Consider the following 22436-nt stretch of genomic DNA (forward strand, 5'->3'; position numbering starts at 1 on the left):
GGCAAACACCCAAGCAGTATCCTTGAGGTGCTAGTACTCTATCACTTGCGCCTTGTCCTTCCCTAAGCTGACCCTCTGGCCATCCATTCTGTTCCATCCCCCTTTAAAAATTTATTTTGAGGGCTGGAGCGGTGGTGCAAACGGTAGGGCGTTTGTCTTGCATGAGATAATTTAGGGCAGGCTGCAGTTCAATCCTCCGGTATCCAATTCCTTCACTCCGGCATCCCATATGGTCCCCCAAGCCAGGGGCGATTTCTGAGCGCAGAACCAGGAGTAACCCCTGAGCATTACTGGCTGTGGCCCCAAAAAACAAAAATAAAAGTTTATTTGGGGGGCTGGAGAGGTAGCACAGCAGTAGGGCATTTGCCTTGCATGCAGCTGACCAGGGACAGACCTGGGCTCGATTCCTGGCATCCCATAATGTCCCCCGAGCCTGCCAGGAGTGATTTCTGAATGCAGAGCCCAGGAGTAACCCCTGAGTGCCACCGGGTGTGGCCCCAAAACAAGAAATGTTATTTTGGTGGTTATCTGGTGGTGCCAGGGATTAAACCTGGGTTGGCTGATTACAAGTCAAGCACCCAACTGGTATTCTCATTTCAGTCCCTAAAAATTTGTGTCATGGTTACAATAGTGTTAACCTTTATAGGTCTGATGTACAGTTAACTTCAACTGTACCAAATTTCTCAGGACCACCTCTGCCCATCCCTATCTATAAGCCACTTCTTCCTCTTCCTCACTAATCCCTCAAGGGCCTTCCCTCCCCAGGAAAATTGCATTTGTGACTGAGATGGCTTTCTTCTGAACAAAAGGATTGGACAGGGAAAAGCTGAGAGGTGGGTTCACAGTGCTGCTTTGGTCAGCACAGCACTGGGAGAGAAAAAGCAAGGAGAGTGAGAGAAACAGAGCAAGAGAAAGAAAGGAGCCTGACAGCAAGAAGCAGGACAAGGATATCACAATATGCCCAAAAGAGAAGGACCAAAATCTGACAGAAATGTGTATATCATAGGGCAGAATGACAGTACAGAGTGGAGGGTGTCTGCCTTGCATGCAGCTGACCTAGGTTTGATCCCTGGCATTCCATATGGTCAGGCTCACCAGGAGTGAGACCTAAGCATCGCTGGGTATGACCCAAAAACAAAACAGAACAAAAAGGTGTATGTCAAATGTTTACACATGTGTTTTTCTTTGGGGGTCATATCCAGCTCTGAGGGAAATGCTTCTTGCATCTTACTGGTTCTCCTGGGCCATCAAGGCCACCAAAGCTGCCTGGACCTTATGGGCCTGGGCTGGGGGCAGCAGACTGTCCTGGATGAGGGCCAGTGCACTGGCCTCGGTCAGGCTGCAGAAATCCTCGGGTCGTTTCACCAGGAGGTGCCCAGCCAGCTCACAGAGGGCAACATTGAAGGCTTCACTTTCCTTTATCCCGAAGCTGGACTTGCGGGCCCAGAGGATGACCCGGAGGCCCGTGAGGGCGGAAGAAGGGGACAGCATTCCAGGGGGGGCACCCCTGGTCACAAACAAGTTATGAGCAATCTCCTGCTCATATAGGTAGTCAGTGGCAGTACAAATCCTTCGGCTCAAGGTCTCCAAGTCAGCACTAGGCTGGCTGGTGTAAAAGAGAAAGCCGGGGGCCGGGAGGGTCCGGAGCAGGTGCAAGTGGCCCCTCTCGTCCAGGGGCTCGCTCGGGGCTCCCTCCACGGGCAGTCTGTGGTCTAGGTAGTAGCCGTGCAGATGCAGGTGGTTCACAGAGGCCAGCCCCCCCAAGCTGTTGAACCCCACCCGGAAGCCAGGGTGCGAGCTTAGCAGCACTGCCTCCAACCCTGCCCGAAGCACCGAGGGCAGCAGCCTCTGGGGCAATCCCCGGGCAGGCTCGGGCACCAGAAGCACATGGCCTCGCTCCAAGGGGCTGATGTTGATGACCACAAAGATGTCCTCGAGTTGACTGGCATCCGGGAGAAGGGGCTTTGGGCGCAGACAGAAGAGGATCTCTCCAGGCCGGATGTGGCTGAAGTTGAACTGGCCAGGATCAAAGGCTTGCCTGACACTCCGGATGTCCTGTGGGTGCCTCCTCTGTATACCCCGCTCCACATTCAGCTGAGCCACGAAGCCCACAGTGCCCGGCAAGATCCGGGTCTGCAGTTCCTTAAGGCAATAACGGAACAAGCCCAGTTCCATACGCTGCTTCCAAGCAGAGCAGAGGGCAGAGTCAAAGCGGGAAACAGATGGGGGCAACTGATCTGGGACAGTGGGGACATTGGACCACTGGACCCCCTCCAGCACAAGTTCCTGCTGCCCATACACAAAGTCGGGGGCCCCATGTTCTGTCCAGGCCTCTCGGTCTGCCGGCAGCAAATAGGAAGGTTCCTCAGAATCTGGCAGTAGGGCCATTAGTTGACCTAAAACACACAAACACACAATAATTACAAGGAAACATAAATTACCATTTGTGGTTCCATGTATTTTTCTTTTCTTTTGGTTTTGGGCCACACCCAGCAGTGACTTAGGGAATACTTCTGACTCTACTCTGAGGACCCTATGGAATGCCGGAGACTGAAACTGGATTCTATCAGACTTAGGAAGCACCCTCCCAGCTGTACTGTCTCTGTGGGCCCTCTGTTTTGTTTTTTTTTTGGGGGGGGGCCAAACCAGGCAGTGCTCAGGGGCTACTCCTGGCTTTGGGCTTAGAAATCACTCCTGGCAGGCTCGGGGGACCATATGGGATGCCAGGAATCAAACCTGAGTCTGTCCTGGGTCGGCCACGTGCAACGCAAAAGCCCTGCCGCTGTGCTATCTGTTCAGGCCCCTTTGAAAGATTACGGGCCCGGAGAGATAGCACAGTGGTGTTTACCTTGCAAGAGCTGATCCAGGACCAAAGGTGGTTGGTTCGAATCCCGGTGTCCCATATGGTCCCCCATGCCTGCCAGGAGCTATTTCTGAGCAGACAGCCAGGAGTAACCCCTGAGCACCGCCGGGTGTGGCCCAAAAACCAAAAATAAATAAATAAATAAATAAATAAAATATGCAAGTTGGGGCCGGAGAGATAGATAGCATGGAGGTAGGGCGTTTGCCTAGCATGCAGAAAGACAGGGGTTAGAATCCCCGGCATCCCTTAGGGTTCCCCTGAGCCTGCCAGAAGCGAATTCTGAGTGCAGAGCCAGGAGGAACCCCTGAGCGCTGCCGGGTGTGACCCCAAAAACCAAAAAAAATACAAACAAAAATGCAAGTTGCAAGCACCAGTCCCGTACAATTCAGACCTCACGCTGTTTCCAGTTTCAGGCCCCGGTGCACTGACAGGGGACCCACCTGAAGAGGCCGGCGCCACACCGGCCAGTTTCTGGGCTTAGTAACCTCAGACCTCCGGCCGGCCGGCCCTTCCTTCAGGGACTCCCCGTCGCCCCACACAGGGGAGACCTTCGGCCCCCGGGATCTCCCCGGAGCACAGACCCAAATGCAACCTGAACTGGGAGGACTGCACCCCTTCGGCGCATGCGCAGCCCGCTCCGCCGGGAGCCAGCACGCAGGCGCGAGACAAGCACCGCCCACCTACCGGGCCCGGACCAATCGCCTCGAGGCTTATCTGCTGTGCCCCGCCCGTCGACTTCCGGTTCCGCCTCGTGGGTGTCATGGCGTCGCTGGGCGCTCTGGGCTGCTCCCGAGCGTTGCAGGCGGGGCCGGGCGGGCGGCGCGGGGCCGGGGCCGGGGCGGGCCGGGGCGGGCCGGGGCGGGGCGGGACGCGGAAGTGCCAGGGCGGCTGGCGGACCCAGCGGGCGGCTGAGCGGCGCGCGGGGCGCGGCCATGGGGGGCTCGAGCAGCCGCTTGTCCAAGGAGCTGCTGGCGGAGTACCAGGTGCGCGGGGCGCAGGGGCTGCTGGGGTGCAGGGGCGCGGGGACTCGGGGGTGCGGGACGCTGGGGTCCAGGGATTCAGGAACCCAGGGGTGCGGGATCTCAGATATTCGGAGTTCCAGGAGTGCGGGGTCGCAGGAATTCGAGGATTCAGGGGTGCGGGATCGCAGGGATGCAGGGAACCCAGGAATGGGGGGTCTCAGGGATGCAGGGACCCAGGGGTGCGGGGTCGCAGGGATCCAGGGACCCAGGAGTGCGGGGTCTAAAGGATTCAGGGACCCAAGAATGGGGGGTCGCAGGGATGCAGGGACCCAGGGTTGCGGGGTCGCAGGGATGCAGGGACCCAGGGGTGCGGGGTCGCAGGGATCCAGGGACCCAGGAGTGCGGGGTCTCAAGGATTCAGAGATTCAGGGACCCAGGGGTACAGGGTCGCAGGGATTCAGGAACCCAAGGGCGCGGGGTCGCAGGGATTCAGGGATCCAGGGGTGCTGGGTCACAAGGATCTAGGGACCCAGGAATGGGGGTCGCAGGGATTCAGGGACCCAGGGGTGCGGAGTCTCAAGGATTCAGAGATTCAGGAACCCAAGGGTGCAGGGTCGCAGGGATCTAGAGACCCAGGAATGGGGGGTCGCAGGGATTCAGGGACCCGGGGTTGCGGGGTCGCAGGGATGCAGGGACCCAGGGGTGCGGGGTCGCAGGGATCCAGGGACCCAAGGGTGCGCGGTCGCAGGGATTCAAGGACCCAGGGTGCGGGGTCGCAGGGATCCAGGGACCCAGGAGTGTGGGGTCTCAAGGATTCAGGGATTCAGGGACCCAAGGGTGCGGGGTCTCAAGGATTCAGAGATTCAGGGACCCAAGGGTGCAGGGTCGCAGGGATTCAGGAGCCCAAGGGCGCGGGGTCGCAGGGATTCAGGGATCCAGGGGTGCGGGGTCACAGGGATCTAGGGACCCAGGAATGGGAGGTCGCAGGGATTCAGGGACCCAGGGGTGCAGGGTCTCAAGGATTCAGAGATTCAGGAACCCAAGGGTGCGGGGTCGCAGGGATCTAGAGACCCAGGAATGGGGGGGTCGCAGGGATTCAGGGACCCGGGGGTTGCGGGGGTCGCAGGGATCCAGGGACCCAGGGGTGCGGGGGTCGCAGGGATCCAGGGACCCAAGGGTGCGCGGGTCGCAGGGATTCAAGGACCCAGGGTGCGGGGTCGCAGGGATACAGGGACCCAGGGGTGCGGGGTCGCAGGGATCCAGGGACCCAAGGGTGCGCGGTCGCAGGGATTCAAGGACCCAGGGTGCGGGGTCGCAGGGATCCAGGGACCCAGGAGTGGGGGGTCTCAAGGATTCAGGGATTCAGGGACCCAAGGGTGCGGGGTCTCAAGGATTCAGGGATTCAGGGACCCAAGGGTGCGGGGTCTCAAGGATTCAGAGATTCAGGGACCCAAGGGTGCAGGGTCGCAGGGATTCAGGAGCCCAAGGGCGCGGGGTCGCAGGGATTCAGGGATCCAGGGGTGCGGGGTCACAGGGATCTAGAGACCCAGGAATGGGGGGTCGCAGGGATTTAGGGACCCGGGGGTGCAGGGACACGGATGCAGGAGCTCAGGGGTGCAAAGGGCTTGTGCACGTTGCGGTGGCCCGGCTCCTGTCCACGCTCACATCACCTCCCTATTGCACTTTGCAGGACCTGACATTTCTCACCAAGCAGGAGATTCTGCAGTAAGTGGCTTGGGGTGCGGTGGGGAGCTGCCGACACCGCCCGAGCGAGGAGTGAGGCTGGCTGGAGCTCCGATACGCTCCCGGCACTGGAACCCAAGCCCTTGCGCCCAGGGACGCATTCTTGTCCCTTCCAGGAAGGAGCAGCCACCTCTGCGCAGCCTCCTACGGCCAAACCTGGGTGCTCTTTGACCCTGCGCACCTTGCGCACCAGCCAGGCCCAGCCCAGCCCAGCTGAACAAACTTTTCGTTTGCAGAAGCCTGGGGTGCCTGGCTTCTTTCCGACCTGATTGGGTAGTCGGATTGAACCGTTAACGCTTTTCTGCGCAGGGATGGATGTTAGTGGTGGCCTCTGCTTAGGAGGTTGCCCAGCAGCGTGAATTCTGAGGCAGGAGGGTCCCCTGGGCACTGTCTCCGTCTCCCTCTGGACTTCTGAGCTTCTGCACCTGTGACTTCCTAGCTTGTCTCCCTGGGGATATGGTGCCCCACTGGTGCCCCCCATGCCAACGCTGCCATTCCTCCATCAGAGCCCACCGGCGCTTCTGTGACCTGCTGCCCCCCCAGCAGCGCGTCGGAGAGGAGTTCCTGCAGGTGCGAGTGTCTGCGGAGGGGATCCTAAACCTGCCCGAACTCAAGGTGCCCATGCCGCTCCCCCCCACACTCTCACCCTAAATCTCTGTGCCTGAGTCCTTTTCTCCATCCGTCTTGGGTATTGGTTGGCTTGGAGTTCTGGAGCAGCGCTCACTGCACTTCTCTAGGGACTATGCAGCTAAGGAATCCAGCACGGGTCCCATGTGCCCCATCCCACATTCCTAGCCCTTTCCAAAAACAAAGGGTCCCCCAAAACCGTTGGACTTGCTTAGCATTTTTCTCTTTTGTGGAGAATACCTGGCGATTGGGCTTGAACTCCCTTGAACTGTCTCTCTGGCCCTAATATGGCATCTCCCATGCCTTTTCCTGGTGAGGCAGCACAGCTTTCTTTGAATTTTACTGTATTATCATTTCTTTTATTTATTTATTTATTTATTTTTATTTATTTATTTATTTTTTTGGTTTTTGGGTCGTACCTGGCGGTGCTCAGGAGTTAATCCTGGCTCTGCACTCAGAAATTGCCCCTGGCAGGCTGGAGGTCCATATGGGTGCCGGAATTCGAACCAGATCCCTCTTGGGTTGGCCGCATGCAAGGCAAATGTCCTACTGCAGTGCTATCTCTCTGGCCCCTGTATTATAGTATCTTGCCCAGTTTCTAGACAAGGGCCTGGCCTAGTACATAGAACACAAGTGTAGGAATTCAGGTGTTTGTCTTTGCTGAGGAAGCCCCAGAACATCCTTAGGGTAAAACCCTTATCTCCCCACTCTGCTTGCCATCCCCCTGCCCCAACCCCTTCAAGGTTGGGCACGGGACACAGCGCACTCCCATCGGCCTTGGCTCTTCAGGAAAGGGACTTTCTCTCCTAGGCCAACCCATTCAAGGAGCGGATCTGCAGGGTGTTCTCCACAGCCCCCCGCCGAGATGCCCTGAGTTTTGAGGACTTCCTGGACCTCCTGAGCGTGTTCAGCGACACAGCCACACCAGACATCAAGTCCCACTACGCCTTCCGCATCTTCGGTCAGTGCCGCTACCACCGCTGGCTTCCCTGAGCGGGGTGTCTCTGAAATGGTGCTGGGGAGACTTGGAATCCCATGAATTTCCCTCCCTCAGACTTTGATGATGACGGAACCTTGAACCGGGAAGATCTGAGCCAGCTGGTGAACTGCCTCACGGGCCAGGGCGCTGACACGCAGCTCAGCGACTCCGAGATGAAACAGCTCATTGACAATGTGAGTGTTTGGGCACTGGTGGTACTTGCAGGAGGAACTTCTACCTAAAGCCCCACCCCACCCCCAGATCCTGGAAGAATCCGACATCGACCGGGATGGAACCATCAACCTCTCGGAGTTCCAGCATGTCATCGCCCGCTCCCCAGACTTTGCCAGGTAGGTGGGCTCCCTCAGCTCTCCACCTGGTGCCTCTGAGCACCCTAACCCCAAATTCTTCTCCGGAAGGGAGGTGGACTTTGCTGTCTAGTCCCTGCCTCCTCCAGCACCAACCCCCATCCTGTCTCCCATAGCTCCTTCAAGATTGTCCTGTGATGGCCACATGCATCCCCACTATCTTGAGAGCCTGCCTGCAACAGGGCTGGGGCCAGGGGTCTGCCCACTGCCAGGGCTGGCTGAGCTGGCTGTCTGGAACTGGCACCCAGCAGCTGGGCCATGGGCATGGGGCACCGTACCTCCCTGGCCCCACCTTGATTACTCCATTTCTACTCGTTGCTAATAAAGGTTTAAGTTTGGTGCGTGTAATAAGTATGAAGATGGGCCAGGCTTTGGGGGTCACTGGAGTGAGTGGGGTCTGCGGGCTCCCAGCAGGGGCTGGAGTCATGCTTCCCACAGCCTGCTTACCAGGGTAAGACTGCACATAAGAGGGCCTGCTCCCGATCCCACGAGGCCCTTAGACCACAAAGGCACTTGCCTGGCACGCACAGAGACCCCAGTTCAAGTCTAGCAACCCAGGGTCACCACTATCCTGAGCCAGGAGGAAGTCCAGAACCCAGCCGAATGTGGCCACATCCCCCAGGCCCTGCACAGAGAGGCTTGGATCCCCCAACTCGGAGAACTGAACAGTTTCAAAGAACTGCACCCTTGGAGGAAAGGCTCTGATTCCACATCAGTTTATTTTAAAAAAATGAAGTAAAGTGCATCTTCTTTAAAAAACAAAAAGTATAAAATCCACAGATATTCTATGCCATATCCAGCATGTCAGTGTCCTGTAGGGGAGACGTGAGGTGGGGGGCCGGGGACGCAGGAAGGGGGTGAGTGAGTGTGAACTCTTAAGGACAAGGGGAAGGACAGGACACTCTCCACTGTGCTCTGGCAGCCGCAGTCTGGCGGCTGATGCGGAGAGGTGCAGGAGGTAGCCGGGGGCAGGCACTGGAGGCTCTGTGCGCCCCGAGCTCTTGGTCCCTGAGGCAGCGGCAGAGGCACAGGGGAGTGGCCATGGCAGTGTGGGTGGACGGGCGGGAGGGGAGCAGCCCCGTCGCAGGCAACTATTGGGCTTCTCAGACACAAGCATCAGTCCTGGCTTTGCCTCTTCTCCCGCTTCACATTTCGGTCGTGTTCCAAACATCGGGCTCAGTTCACACCCGGGGCACGGCCGACCCCTACGCAAGCCCCTCTGGCTGGATCCCTTTGGACCCCGCTTTCTGGCACAGGAGCTCCGCCACTTGGCTGCAGGCCAGCTGTCTCTAAATACTCCTGGTGCCCAGACCAGGGTGGCCTCCTCTGGCACCAGTTCTCACACCACAGAGTCCCGGATCTCAGAGCCCAGGCGCACTCGGGGCCGGGGACAAACTGGTGACACCTCCACGAAGCTCTCGTGAATGCTGAGTGGGCGCTTCTCCGACTCGGTGAAGACACGAGGCCCCGGTGAACTGTCGGACAAGGCCTGGTAGCCCCGGTGGTCCAGCGGGATACTTGGGGGACCCAGGCCGTTGAGCGGCCGCGTCTCGGGCGGCAGTGCAATGGGGCGGCCCTTGGGGTGCATGCTGGCACAGTCGCCCTGCTTTAGGAACAGCTTCATGTTGCCACGGTGCCGGTAGAGCAGGAATAGCAGCAGCAGCACCATGGCCACAGCAAACAGGGCACACATGACCAGGAACTCAGTCCAGTAGGACTTGGCAGCACCCCGGCGGGAGGGGCCCCCTGCCGCAGGTGCGCTCACCCTCGACGTGCTGATGTCAGGCCCGATGCCATTGCCCTGAACCACCTCATCTTCATCAACAGGCATCACCTGGGGACAGTAGCTGGCCACCAGCTGTTCAAAGCCCTCCTCCAGTGCCCAGCACTGGAAGGGTCCGGGCATCTGTGGGGTGCCCGCCAGCAGCAGGTCCCCAGATGGCAGTACAAGGCAGGAGGCTGAGGCGTTGAGGGGGTGCCCATCATGCAGCCAACGCCGGGTAGCCCGCCGGGAGAGCAACGGACAGGGCAGGGTGTTCATGGCATGCGGCCGGAAGAAGACCCGCTGGCATGGCTTCTTGTCTGTGGGGACAGGGCATGGGAAAGGGGGGGATTGGAGTCGTGACCAGAGACAATTCAGCTTCCTGATTCACAAGCCCATAGCCCTTTCCCTGCCGGGCTCACCTGTCCGGCCCCTGATTCACAAGCCCATAGCCCTTTCCCTGCCGGGCTCACCTGTCCGGCCCTTGGACGATGAGGCATTGCAGAGGTGCCTGGCGTTAGCCCCCTCGACGTCCTGCACCCACGGCCTGAAGGACAAAAGTGCAAATTCAGCCCGGGTCATGGGGATCGCCTGGACCAACACGGGGCTCAGTGAACACAGGTGGCTTCCCAGGCCAGGTTCAGGCTGCCTGCCTCCACAGCCTCCCTGCATGCATAGGAAGGATTCGGGTTCAGTCAGTCCCAGGAACAGTGTGAGGGTCAACAATGCCTGGTAGGCCCGCTGAGCCCCTTATGTGGGCAGGCAGGAAGGGTGGGGGCTCACCTGGTGGCCGTGTCAGGCTGGTAGTGGCTGACAGGGCTGCAGGTAGAACCGCTCCAGGCGCAGTAGGGGTCTCGGGCCAGCAGACAGTCCCCACAGCTCCGGTAAAGGCTGCAGTTGGCGACGGGTACCTGCACTACGCCCGAGTAGGAGGCAGCATACAGCAGCCCCTGCAAGGGCAAGTGCGGGTGAGGAGGCTCGACCAGGGACCACCTCCATTTGAAGGCACCTGGCACCCCACTTTTTATTGTTTTGTTTGTTTCTGACAAACCCAGTGATGCTCAAGGGTTATGCCTGGCTCTGCGCTCAGGAATCACTCCTGGCAGTGCTTGGGAGGCCCCATGGGATGTCAGGGATCAAAACTGGGATTGGCCGTGCGCCAGGCAAACTCCTTCCCCTCTGTGCCATCGCTCAACACCCCACTTCCTGAGGACTCACACCAGAGCTTGGACCTTTCCACCCTGTGTCTCACTGTGGAGGCCAGCCGAGCCCACTCACCTGCTCGGCATCCAGGAGCAGGTTCTGCACGGGCTGGCCTGGGGGGAAGAGCTGGAGCCCCTCGACAAGATGCAGATGGGAGTCCACATTCACTGCCTTGTGCAGCAGCCCGTCACCTACACGCACGGCACGGCACTCACTCAGGCGCGGGCCACAGCCACCTCCTCGCCTGCCCCTGCGCCACTCTGGCCTGTCTCTCCAAACTCCCGTTTGCCCCGGCACTCACCGGTGCCCAGGAAAAGGACGTCGTAGGTGCGGTGCAAGCCGGCCACTCGGTGCACCGCCACCCTCTGGTAGCGGGCGTGTGACTGCTGGAGCAGCAGGCGGCTGCGGACTTGGCCATCCATGAGGAAGTGGTCCTTGAGGAAGTGCAGCACGCGGTCTGGCAGCTGCAGAGATGAATTGATGCCCCGCTCCCGTGCCGCGTCGGTGATGCACTGTGGGCAAGGGAAAGGGCCGCTCAGAGCCCGCACACCCTTCCTCGGAGAACCCAGCCTCTGACACTACCCCTGAGGCCTCCAATACCCCTCCCTGCTGGCAGCTAGCTGGGGCACCTGCAGCTGCTTCTGGGGGCCGCCTGGTTCAGCATAAACCTGAGAGCTACTATGAGAAAGAGAAAGAGAGAGAGACAGAGACAGAAAGACAGAGATGCTCAAAGGGACAATACAGGATTTTTCGACTGCTCTTGGGTCACCCCAGTGTAAACCCAGCAGAGGTTGCCCCCCACCTCTGGGGGCAATTTTTTTTTTGTTCTTTTTTTGTTTTTGGGTCATACCCGGCAGTGCTCAGGGGTCACTCCTGGCTGTCTGCTCAGAAATAGCTCCTGGCAGGCACGAGGGACCATATGGGGCACCGGAATTCGAACCAACCACCTTTGGTCCTGGATCAGCTGCTTGCAAGGCAAACATCACTGTGCTATTTCTCCAGGCCCCTCTGGGGGCAACTTGGCCTCAGCTCATGGCCAAGTATGGAAGGGCCTTGTGCAGTGTCTCCACAGGGTCAGTGTCTGCCCTCAGGCCAACCGGAGCCACCCCACACCCAAGGTCCCATTGTGAGACAAAGGGGCTCCATACAAGCAGACGGACTCAGGGAGTCGGGGACACCCACCTCACCAGGCCGGGGCAAGGGTGTGGGCTGCGTGACCGTGTACCACTGCTGCGTCTCACGATTCACCTCTTTGTAGAGCCCCGAAAAGACCTGCTGGATGTCCTTCATGGAGAAGACGCAGACAGCTGAGCCCTCGGCCGTGCCCCCATGCCTGCGGGGAAAGGCGCGTGTGGGCTGGGGCCTGCACGGATCTCCCCACCTCCGTGCCACCCCCTGACCCATGTCCTACCACTGGGACGTGAAGACGCCGTAGAAGAGGGTGTCCCGCCAGTCAAGCGGCCCAGGGCTCAGCGTGAACACGTCCTGCAGCACGTTGAAAGGGAAGCCATCACCAGGCCGTGAGCATACTAGCTGGGCCTTGAGGAAAGATGTCCAGCGCTGCTGCAGCACCCTCTCGCCTCCCTCGTCACCCTACGCACAAGAGGGGGTTCAGTTGACACAAACAGGAGGCAGGCGCCTCCCAGGCCACCAAAACCCACAGGCCAGCACTGAGCCCGAGGTGACAGGCACAAGTCCTGTGTTCAAGCCCCTGCCCTGCTCTCCACAGCAGCCTAACTCAGACCAGGGTAACGGGCCCAGCAAATCTGTGAAGCCAGAAAGATCTGGAGGCAGCGTTGGTGGCATAGCCACAGGGGTGGTGGTGCTACAGCTGTCTACTGGGGTGTCTGCAAGGCTACAGATGCGGGGCCAGTCCAGGTCCCGGAAGCGGGCCTGGAACCAAAGGGTCACCTTGCAGACTCTTGCCACACGCGACACCATAGTGTCCTCGAAGAACTCAAACTCGCGGCCGATCTCACTGAAGAAGAAGTAGATTTTATCATCGTCCCCCTGGACACTGCCCAAGCTCTCAGGGATGTGGGCCGAGGCCACAAATGCTGGGTCTGTGGGGAAAGGGGGGAAACAGGTCAGGTCACCCCTAAAGTGGTGGGCTGTGGGCATTCACATAAAGGCAGTATTACGACCGGATTCCCCATCTTTCCTTTCTTTTTTTGTTTTTGTTTTTGTTTTTGGGTCACACCTGGCAGTGCTCAGGGGTCCCTCCTGGTTCTGCACGCAGACGTCGCTCCTGGCAGGCTTGGGGGACCATATGGGATGCCGGGATTTGAAACCCCATATGTCCTAGATCGGCTACATGCAAGGCAAATGCCCTACCACTGTGCTATCTCTCAGGCCCCCATCTTTCCTTTCTCACAATATCCGGCTGATACCAATAGAACTGTTGTAAGAACTTTTACCCTAGAAGTAATTATGATTTTAGGAAGCTCAGAGTGCCTGTGGGGGACAGGGGCGAGGGCGCCTCACCCTGGAGACAGTTGAGGGAACTCTCAGTCTTGGTGGGCCTTGAGCTGTGACTGCGGGAAATGGCCGGGTCGTTGCCCTGGAAGCTGCTGACGGTTCCTGTGTACAGCTCCCCATCTGCCAAGGAGGACATTCCCGTCAGAATGGCAGGCTGGGAAGGGAAGAGGGGTTCCCAGGGCTGTAGCACCCCAACCCTCAGAACCACACAGGCGAGGAGCCCCGGTGAGAGCTCAGCCCACCTAGAACACTCACCAACCACCAGGGCAGTGGACTTGAAGTTGGGGTCGAACGGACAGCGGCCCTTGCCATCCTCCAGAAGGATCCTTCCAGACCCATCCCGAGCCAGGCTGAAGGTGTCAAGGTCCTGTGGGAAAACATGGGGGGTGGGCGTGGGGTGAGCTTTGAGGTAGAGGGTGGCTCTTTAGCCGGCCCCTGCGGACACAGAAAGCAACCTCACGGAGACTTAAGGGGGGTGAGCTGGAAAGAGCCAGAGCTAGGATGGGTCGGCTTGGGCCCTCCACCCCAATGCGGCCGTGAAGGGACAGAGGAGGAACTCACGATGTAGGTGCAGAGTGGGCTGAAGGCGGCTGTGCCACAGGTGAGCAAATGGGTGCGATTGAGGGGCAGCAGGATCTTGATGTAGTTCTGACAGTCGCGCTGTGGACAAAGGGGACCAGCGGACCAGGGGACAAAGTCAGGCAAAAGCCAGCCACCAGGGGTCAGCACCGGGCTCTTAGTTGGAAGCTCAGCAGGAGGGGAGTCCCAACTGCTTCTCAGCCTCAGTGGAGACACTCTGTGCCCTCCCCCAGTCCCACTAGAGAGGGACTGTTCCCCCCAGCCCAGAGGAGGAACAGACACTTAATGGGCCAGAGCCAGGGCATGACCCTGCCGTAGCGTGATTTCGTCTCACTGGCCTTTCACCCGCTCAGCCTGGGGGACACCCCAAATTTGGCAATCGGTCTGGACCATCGGGAACTTTTCCATCAGGAACTTTTCCACCAGGAAACTTTTCCATCTGGAAACTTCCATCAGGAAATCCTAGTCCCTTCAACTTCCACGGACATGCCCGACTGCCCGCATTTCCTTCAGCTGCCTCCCAAGCTCCCCGGCATCTTACTCGGACTCGGAAGGGCCCCTGGCTGATCCCAACTTCTTCAGCTCCCTGCCCCATGCTTAGGCCTCAATCCCACCTCTACCAGTCACACTGGGTGTGAGGTACCTCAGGAAGGTACCACTGGCCACGGGCACCCAGTGTGGAGGGCACTCAGACTCTGCAGTAAGACCCATAGGCAATGGGCCATAAAATAGGGCCGCAGGGAGGGCACTGGCCTTGTTGCACATGTCAGACCCAGGTGTAAGCCCCAGGGGGTCCACCAACACGAGCCCTAACAGGAGTGACCCCCGAGCATAGCCAGATGTGAACTCCCTCCCTCTGTTGAAAATATCTCCATAGGCCTGTTTCTAGTTTCTCAGGCATACCTGTGGGTCTTTGCCCTTGAAGCTGCATTGCTGTTTCCGTTCGGCGTCCGCTCTCCAGGGCAGCTGCAGGGGACACTCAGGTAAGGCCCCGACTCTCTGGGGCCCAGGCCTCTCTCCCTCCTCTCTGCCCAGTCCACCAATCCCTTCTCACCTCCAGATAGGGCCCATCTGGCTGGAAGCTGACGCTGCTGTCCAGAGCAAACAGCACCTCTCGGGCGCCCACATACAGGGTCTGGCCGTCAGTGCTGAGGAGCAGGGCCGTGTAGTTGGAGTTGTCGCCGGCCTCGAATCGGCCCAACGGTCTTTCGGGAGAGCCTGCACCCAAGGAAGGAGGGCATCAGCGGAGGGAGCTGCTGCCCGGGCAGTGGGCGAGGGGCAGTAGGGCCGGGCTCAGGAGCGGTGGCACAGATGGTAAGGCATCTGATGCCTTGCCTGCACTAGCCTAGCTGGGAGAAGCACACTGGGGGAGACCCCCAGAAGAGCAAGAAAGTTTGCTAAGAAGGGCAAAGTGCATGGGTGACAGTGAAGGTTCAACGCATCCCCTGGCTCTCTCAAAACGGAAGCTGTGATGACCCAGGGCTGGGACACATAGGGACCCCTTGTGCCATGTGATCTGCCTGGCATCAGCATGATTCAGACATGATGCAGGACATGGGGCAGGTGGGCTCCTCCCCATCAGGGCAGAGGACAGAGGGCAGGACAGGGGACAGACACTGAGCTGCAGAAAGTAGGGAGTGGGGAGGAGGGTGGATGGATACCTTCCTCAGCAGAGTCAAGTCCCTCAGAGGAATCTTATCAAAGGCAAACATGGCTTCCAGAATCAGAGCTAGTGGGAACTAAGCCAACTTTCTAATTTAAAAATGAAAATCACGGGGGCTGGAGTAATAGCACAGTCGCAAGGCATTTGCTTTGCACATGGCCGACCCGGGTTCGATCCCCAGCATCCCATATGGTCCCCCGTGCCTGTCAGGAGCGATTTCTGAATGCAGAGCCAGGAGTACCCTGAGTGCCGCTGGGTGTAACCCAAAAAGCAAAACACAGTTATAAGAGGTCAGGGAACAGTCAGAGAGGCACCTAGAAGGTTTGGCACAGTGAGTTATTTTCCTGGGGAGAAACAAAAAAGAAATGCAGATGATGAATTAAGGGGTGTCCAGTGGAGAAGCCATTTCCTCTGTGCCCTTCCTAGGAGATGTGAGACTCTCAGTGTGAGGGAAGGAAGGAGACCGGGGTCACATTCACCTGAGGCCTGTGCGTTGGTGCCTGAGGCCTCAGAGAAATAATGTGGAAATTTGGAGCAGCTGATAAGGAAAAAAAAAACAAGGCCCAAGTGACCAACCCTTCCAGTGCTGGGGTGTCCTTGCAAGTTGTGACCACGTGAGCCCTCAGCAAACTGAAATGGGGAGCTGCACCCCAGCTTCCCATGAATGTGTTCACAGAACCCCTCAAAAACAAGAACACAGGAGAGCAAAGAATATGTGTAGGGGCCCCTCACCGCCCATGCAGTACCCACTTTTCTGGGGGTCACCGCAAACAGGGCATGGGAAAGAACATGACACCGGTCAGGGAAAAAAATCACCTGGGGTTTAAGAGTAAGAACTGGGGTGTACTGGGAACTGGCAGACAGACTCCCCCTCTAAATCCAGAGCTGAATTCTGCTCCCCCAAGCCCACGGGGACAGAGTCCCTGGACTGCTCCCCTCTTCTGACCATATCCCCACTAGGGGCCCCAGGACAGGTCTGGCACACCACCTTCTCTGTACTACAATTACTCTTCCTGGGGAAGACAGGGGACCCCCCCCAGAGACTCTCGCACAGACCACTAGGCTCTCTGGCCCGCCTGGCCGACTGCCAGGCTGCTTCCAAACCAGCCAGCCAGCTCAGAGAGGGGCAGGGAATAAGCCAGGCTCAAGGTCGTTTCCCAGGTACACGAAAACCCCAGAAGCGATGGGCTGTGGGCAGGCCGGGAGAGGGGCCCCTTATCTCATCTCACAGAGCAGTGGGTCTCAGGGCTACCCCGAAAACATCAGACAGTGCAGACACAAACCCTGGGTGGAGGCCTATGCTGAGGATCACGGGGACAGTGAGGAGGCTGAAGCGCCTGCTCTGGGATGAGGAGGGGATAGGGTCCTGGCTATGAGCCCCGAAAGTCAGAGCTGATTCCAGCTGGCCTGCAGGAGAGAGCCACAGAGTTCCAGGGACCGGTCTGATAGGACAGTGTGTGCTGCACCCTGGAACCTAGCAGAAATAAAGGCCAAAGGTCAGAGATAAGCCCAGGGCTGGGACACAGAGGGGGAGCCAATGAAGAGGTGGAACGGGGAAGAAAGAGCTGGGGCGAGGGTGTGGGCTGAACCGCGCCCCCGTCGGGCCCCCCACACCTCTGTACTCTGCACTCTGGGCAGTGCAAGCCGGTTGGAGCACAGAACAAGCCTAGGCCTGGTGAGACTTCTTCGCTCCTGCCTCTGCCTCCGGGAAGCCCTCCCTCCTTATCTGCGCCACAGGGCAGTAATGATGCAAATCACCAAACCACCGTGTCCTTAATGGCCCACGTTTATGGGGTGTGGGGCCCCAACAGCACAGCACACGCCAGCCGGGCGCTGGCACAATGTCTGGCGGCACGTCGGTGAAAACAAACCCCGGAGCCTGCAGGAAATTCCAGCTCCCTGTCTTTCCTGGCTGCCCACCTGTGCCGGGGCGCAGCCTAGTGGGGGTGATGGTCACGTGGGGCTCAGCCAGGGCCCCTGGGGTCTCCCCACGGCACAGGCCCCTGGAGCGGCCTTCGTGGTAGCTGTGCCAGTGTGAGGCGTGGGAAGTGGCAGCTGTGCTTACCGGTGTGAATGCGTGTACAGTTGTGTGTGTGTGAGTGTGTTATGGGTGTGCATGCCCACATGTACCTTGTGTGGGTCATATATGTGTGTAGCATGTCTGAGTGTGCTCTCTGTGCATCTGTGCTATATGTATACATAATTTGCTTTATATGATAGCACAGAGGAACGATAGCACAAAGGTAGGATGTTTGCCTTGCACACAGTTAACCTGGATGGACTCAGGTTTGATCCCCAGCATCCCATATGGTCCCCCGAGCCTGCTAGGTGCGATTTCAGGAGTGACCTCTGAGTGCCGCCAGGTTTGACCCAAAAACCAAAAAAAAAAAATGCTTTGTGGGGGGTCAGAGCAGTGGCACAAGGGGTAGAGCGTTTGCCTTGCACTCGACTAACCTAGGACAGACTGCTGTTCAATCCCCTGGCGTCCCATATGGTCCCCCATGCCAGGAATGATTTTTTTTGTGTGTGTGTGGTTTTTGGGTCACACCCGGCAGTGCTCAGCGGTTACTCCTGGCTCCATGCTCAGAAATTGCTCCTGGCAGGCACGGGGGACCATATGGGACACCGGGTTTGGAATCGATGACCTTCTGCATGAAAGGCAAACGCCTTACTTCCAGGCTATCTCTCTGCCCCCTGCCAGGAGCGATTTCTGAGTGCATAGCCAGGAGTAACCCCTGAGTGTCACTGGGTGTGGCCCAAAATCAAAACAAAACAAAAAAAGCTTTATGTATTACTATGCGCCGTATGATTGTGTCCTATATGTATATATGTACTGCCATATGTATGTGCTATTTGTCTGTGTATGTCAGTGTCCTATGTATGTATGTCCGTATGCTGTGCAAGCATTTGTCCCTGCTGTGTGCTGGCCAAGGGAGGACCCACTCACAGCTGATGGAAGGGAGTAGGCTCACCTTGTGGGTGAAAGGGGGTGGTGGGCAGCAGGGCCCCCACCCCACCAGAAACCACCTAGAGCCCTGCCTCACCTGTGACTCACCCAGAGCTGGGCAGCATGGGGTGAGCAGGAAGAGGGTTCGGCTCGGCCCTACCCCACGGCGGGCTCTGACTCATGGCTGCACCCAGAACTTGCCTGTTCTCCCAGCAGGCTCTAGGCTGACCTACGCAGGCCCCAGCAAGAGTCTCCTGGAGAGCAGGAGCAAGAAGGGGGCAGCAGGCAGGCACCCCCATAGCAGAAGGGGCAGCTGGCACCAACACCTCTCAGCAGGGGGACCCCCCCTAAGGAGAGGCTCCAGGTGGCAAAGGTTCCATGCCTGCCTGAGGGGACAGGACAGGCCTCATGCGCCCATGTGCACCCCCTCCTACTTCCTTTTTGTTTGTTTGGTTTTTTTTTTTTTTTTGGTTCACACCTGGTGGCGCTCAGGGGTTACTCCTGCCTCTATGCTCAGAAATTGCTCCCGACAGGCAGAGGGGACCATATGGGATGCCGGGATTCGAACCAACGTCCTTCTGTATGCAAGGCAAATGCCCTACCTCCATACTATCTTTCTGGGCCCCCCTCCTTCTAAGGACACCCTGGTCCCCCAACTGGGTCAGCACAGCCTCAATGGTCCTCCCACACCTCTGTCACACACGTCCTGATCATTTAGGAGAATCAGTGGGGATATTGCTCGGAGGCCCCCAAAACCGGAGCCCAGGCTAGGGGAGCCTCTGGCCCAACTCCATGTTCCAGTGCCTGCTCCCCATCCCTCTCTGTCCCCCTGCCAGCCACTCCCACCCTCCGTCATCACAGTCCAGACCTGCCCTTACCCAAACCCTCTCCTATTGCAGTTGGCACCACAGCAGCTCGGTTCTCACCGGGCCGGGCCTAAACCCTTCCCTCTGACTAACTCCTACTCATCCTCGGACTCAGCGCGACTCCACTTCCTCCAGGAGGCCTTCCAGGATGCTTAGCTGGATAAAGGCATCTCCCTGTCCACGTCACTTCCTGGTCACCCCCTCTCAGGTCACCAGCCACGTAGTGGCCTGATGTGTTCACCTGATTGCCTTGTCTTTGTTACTTCTGCGTCTCTGGCCAGGGCCCAAGTGACAGCTCAGCAACAAGGGCATTTGCCTTGCACGTAGTCAAGGTGAGGGTTCGATCCCTAGCACCCTAGCTGACCCCTGAACTCTGCCAGTAGTGATTTCCATGTAGAGCCAGGAGTCAGCCCTGAGCACCACTGGGTGCGGCCCCAAAACAAACAAACAATTGATAGGAATCAGTCTGCCAGGGAGGCCCCAGATTCAAGGGGAGAGACAAAGATGGTCACATGAGTGTCTACAACTTCCTGTCCCAGGGGCCCCCAATGCTCCCTCCTCGATCCAACAGGCTTGGTGGGGTAGTTGGGGTATAGGGAGCAGGGGGCCCCAATCCTCAGCTCTGACAGGGCAGGAGGGCAAGGGGCATCTGAGTGCAAGCCTCCTCTGACCTTCCCCACTGTCCCTGTACACGGGTCACCACTGGGACCTGAATCCTGGCACTGTGGACGAGGAGTTTGCAGGGAAGAAGAGACCCAGGAAGAAGAGGGCCGAGTAGGGAGTAGGGAGGGAAGGAGAAACCAGAAAGGGTGGGCTGGGGGCAGAGAAACAGGGGAGTAGGGAGGACACCTGCCTTTGCTGACCGGGATCAATTCTGGGCACACAGCAGGTGCTCAAACAGTGCATAGGGCATACAGCGGATGCTCAGTGCATGAAGACACACACGCAGGGGCTCCCCAAAGCAAGCTGGGTGGCTCCTCCCAGCTCCCTGATTCTGCACCAATCCATGAGGACCCCTTCCCCCTATTAGGACCAATTTTCCTAAAGCTTGGGGGTCACAGGGCACAGCTAAGGGCAGCGACAGTGGGAAGCAGGCACAGGGCAGCGGAGACGCTGTGGGCCTGGACCCTCACTCTCCAGTCTCCCCATAGCACAGCCCCCAGGCCTGGCCTGAGCACCTGGGGCACAGAAATTGCCAAGAGAGCCAATAACACAGTCAGTCGGGGACAGCTGAGCCCAGAGCCTGGAGGGAAGCGACTGACTCTGGGGCATCTACACACTGGCATGCCTGGTGTGCTTTCTTCAGGATGGGCTGACCAGAGGGCCCTCCAATGCGCCCTGGGGCGCGCTCAGATCCTCAAGCGGGCTCACCCCGCTGGGAAGGAAAGAAGGAAGGGGTCAAGCAGAGAAGCCAGAAGCCGGGCATCGCCTCCCCTTTGCCCTGTAGTCAGTCAGTCAGTCAGCCTGCAGCCAGGGCAGCAACGGGCATTCATGGATACACGCACCCACCTCGCCTTTCTCCAAGGATGGGCATTTGCCAGGGGGGTGGAACCCGCCTGGAAGAAGAAGGAAGGGGTTTGGCTGCAGGACTGAGGGAGCAGCTAGAGGCGATCGGGGAGGGTGGGAGGAACCAGGGCACCCCAGATAGACTTGAGGGGCCACGCAGGGGCGCAGAGGCACAAGGGCGCAGGGCAGGGGCGCACGGGCGGGCATGCAGCCGGGTGCCCGGGGTTCTGCTGCGACTTGCAGGAATTCCATCCAGGGCCTCGTCCGGGCTCAGGAGGCTGCAGATGAGCCGGAGCGACCTCGCTGAGAGCCCCCCCAAAAGCCCTGGGCCGGCCGGAGCCCCTCCTCCCGTCTGTGCCTTTGTCACCGAGGCCCTTTGCGCGCCCCCCACTCACCCAGCGGCAAGACGATCCGGGGCCCGAAAGCAAGCGCCGGGGGCAACAGCAGCAGCAGCAGGACCATCAGAGGCAGCATCGAGGGCCCCCGCCGGCTCCCCCGGCCCATGGCGACTGGACCGGACCAGGACTTCTTGGGTTCTCCGGCTCCGGATCAGGTGGCTGCTACCGAGCGGAGAGCGCCCGGGGAGGCTGGAGGTGGGGTTGGAGGCGGGGATGGTCACATGGTGCTGCCTTGGGCGGGTGGGGTGGGGGGCACGGGCAGGAGGGACCCTCCCACCACCGCTGTCCTGCCCCTTCCGGCCCTCCGGGACCCCAGGAGTGGGTATGGGGGGATCCCTCCCCTGTGCGCCTTCATGTCCCCTGCTCCATTGTTAATGTGCATGCAAGACAGAAGCATTGGGCTGGGGTCAGGGTCATCCGCCCTCCTGGAGGGGTCACCCCTTCCTGGGTCTGGGTTACTCACTTAATCCACTTTTTCTCTCTCTCTCTCTCTCTCTCTGGATGGGGTGACTGGATTCAATCCTCAGGCAAAGTCCGCCCTGCAGGGAAAGGTGCCTTTTAGGTCCCTGGTGCCCGCTTAGGACAGGCCAAGCCTGCACACCCCTTGTCCGTCCCTCACGAGGTGAAGGTAGGAAGGACATCCAGGGGCCCTTCAGAGGGAAGGACTGAGCTGACTGCCTGGGGGGCAGGTGGGCCCAAGGACAGGACATCCGGGGAGGGCCTGGCCTTGCACACAAGGCCAACCAGGGTTCGATCCCTGGGATCCCTTGGGGTCCCATGAGCACCATCAACAGTGAGCCCTGAGTGTAGAGCCAGAGTAACCCCTGAGTACTGCCAGGTGTGGCCCACAAAGCAAAACAAAAACAAAAAACAAATCAAACAAAGGACATGTGGGCGGTTCATGAGAAGCAGCAAGAACCTCAATTCGCTTTTTCTCTTTCTATCCATCTACCTACCTACCTACCTACCTACCTACCTACCTACCCACCCACCCACCCACCTACCCGTCTGTCTGTCTGTCTGTCTGTCTGTCTGTCTGTCTCTATCTATCTATCTATCTATCTATCTATCTATCTATCTATCTATCTATCTATCTATCTATCTCTTCCAATATGTCAACCTCACTCCAAGTCCCTCCCTTACTCAAATTTCTTTCCAAAGTGCTCATCACTTTCTTTTGTTTGTTTGTTTTTTTTGGGGGGTCACACCGGGCAGCACTCAGGGATTACTCCTGGCTCTACGCACAAATCACTCCTGGCCTCCTGGCCGGCTCAGGAGGATCATATGGGATGCCGGATTCAAACCACCATCCTTCTGCATGCAAGGCAAATGCCCTACCTCCATGCTATCTCTCCGGCCCGGCTCATCGCTTTCGCTTTCTGATTCTTATTATTTTCAAGGGCATACCAGGTAGTGCTCAGGGATGGATCACTCTTGACAGGCCTGGGCTGGTATATAGGATGTCAGAGATGGAACCCAGGTAAGGCTACAG

The 22436-nt window shown here is 58.6% G+C and overlaps 3 protein-coding genes across 3 annotated transcripts; 1 reads left to right on the top strand and 2 right to left on the bottom strand.

Annotated features, from left to right (window-relative positions):
* Positions 1–1153: 1153 nt before the first annotated feature.
* GDPGP1 (GDP-D-glucose phosphorylase 1) lies at positions 1154–3450 on the bottom strand. Its single transcript, XM_049783935.1, has 2 exons — positions 3304–3450; positions 1154–2396 (listed from the first exon to the last, which is right to left on the bottom strand). The coding sequence occupies exon 2, from the start codon at positions 2386–2388 to the stop codon at positions 1228–1230; it is 1161 nt and encodes a 386-aa protein (XP_049639892.1). The 5' UTR covers positions 2389–2396; positions 3304–3450; the 3' UTR covers positions 1154–1227.
* A 285-nt stretch (positions 3451–3735) lies between these two features.
* Positions 3736–7884, top strand: CIB1 (calcium and integrin binding 1). The gene is made up of 7 exons (XM_049783936.1): positions 3736–3846; positions 5516–5550; positions 6075–6183; positions 7006–7156; positions 7250–7368; positions 7436–7524; positions 7659–7884. Exons 1-7 carry the CDS (start codon positions 3796–3798, stop codon positions 7678–7680), a joined length of 576 nt encoding a protein of 191 aa, XP_049639893.1. The 5' UTR covers positions 3736–3795; the 3' UTR covers positions 7681–7884.
* Positions 7885–8242: 358 nt separating this feature from the next.
* Positions 8243–21110, bottom strand: SEMA4B (semaphorin 4B). Its single transcript, XM_049783934.1, has 14 exons — positions 20942–21110; positions 14619–14782; positions 14468–14530; positions 13547–13645; positions 13241–13352; positions 12992–13105; positions 12419–12570; positions 11919–12100; positions 11690–11840; positions 10809–11019; positions 10583–10698; positions 10088–10254; positions 9778–9851; positions 8243–9624 (listed from the first exon to the last, which is right to left on the bottom strand). Exons 1-14 carry the CDS (start codon positions 21048–21050, stop codon positions 8882–8884), a joined length of 2457 nt encoding a protein of 818 aa, XP_049639891.1. The 5' UTR covers positions 21051–21110; the 3' UTR covers positions 8243–8881.
* Positions 21111–22436: the final 1326 nt, after the last annotated feature.

The sequence above is a fragment of the Suncus etruscus genome, chromosome 11, assembly GCF_024139225.1.
Source record: "Suncus etruscus isolate mSunEtr1 chromosome 11, mSunEtr1.pri.cur, whole genome shotgun sequence".
NCBI classification, from domain to species: Eukaryota; Metazoa; Chordata; class Mammalia; order Eulipotyphla; family Soricidae; genus Suncus; species Suncus etruscus.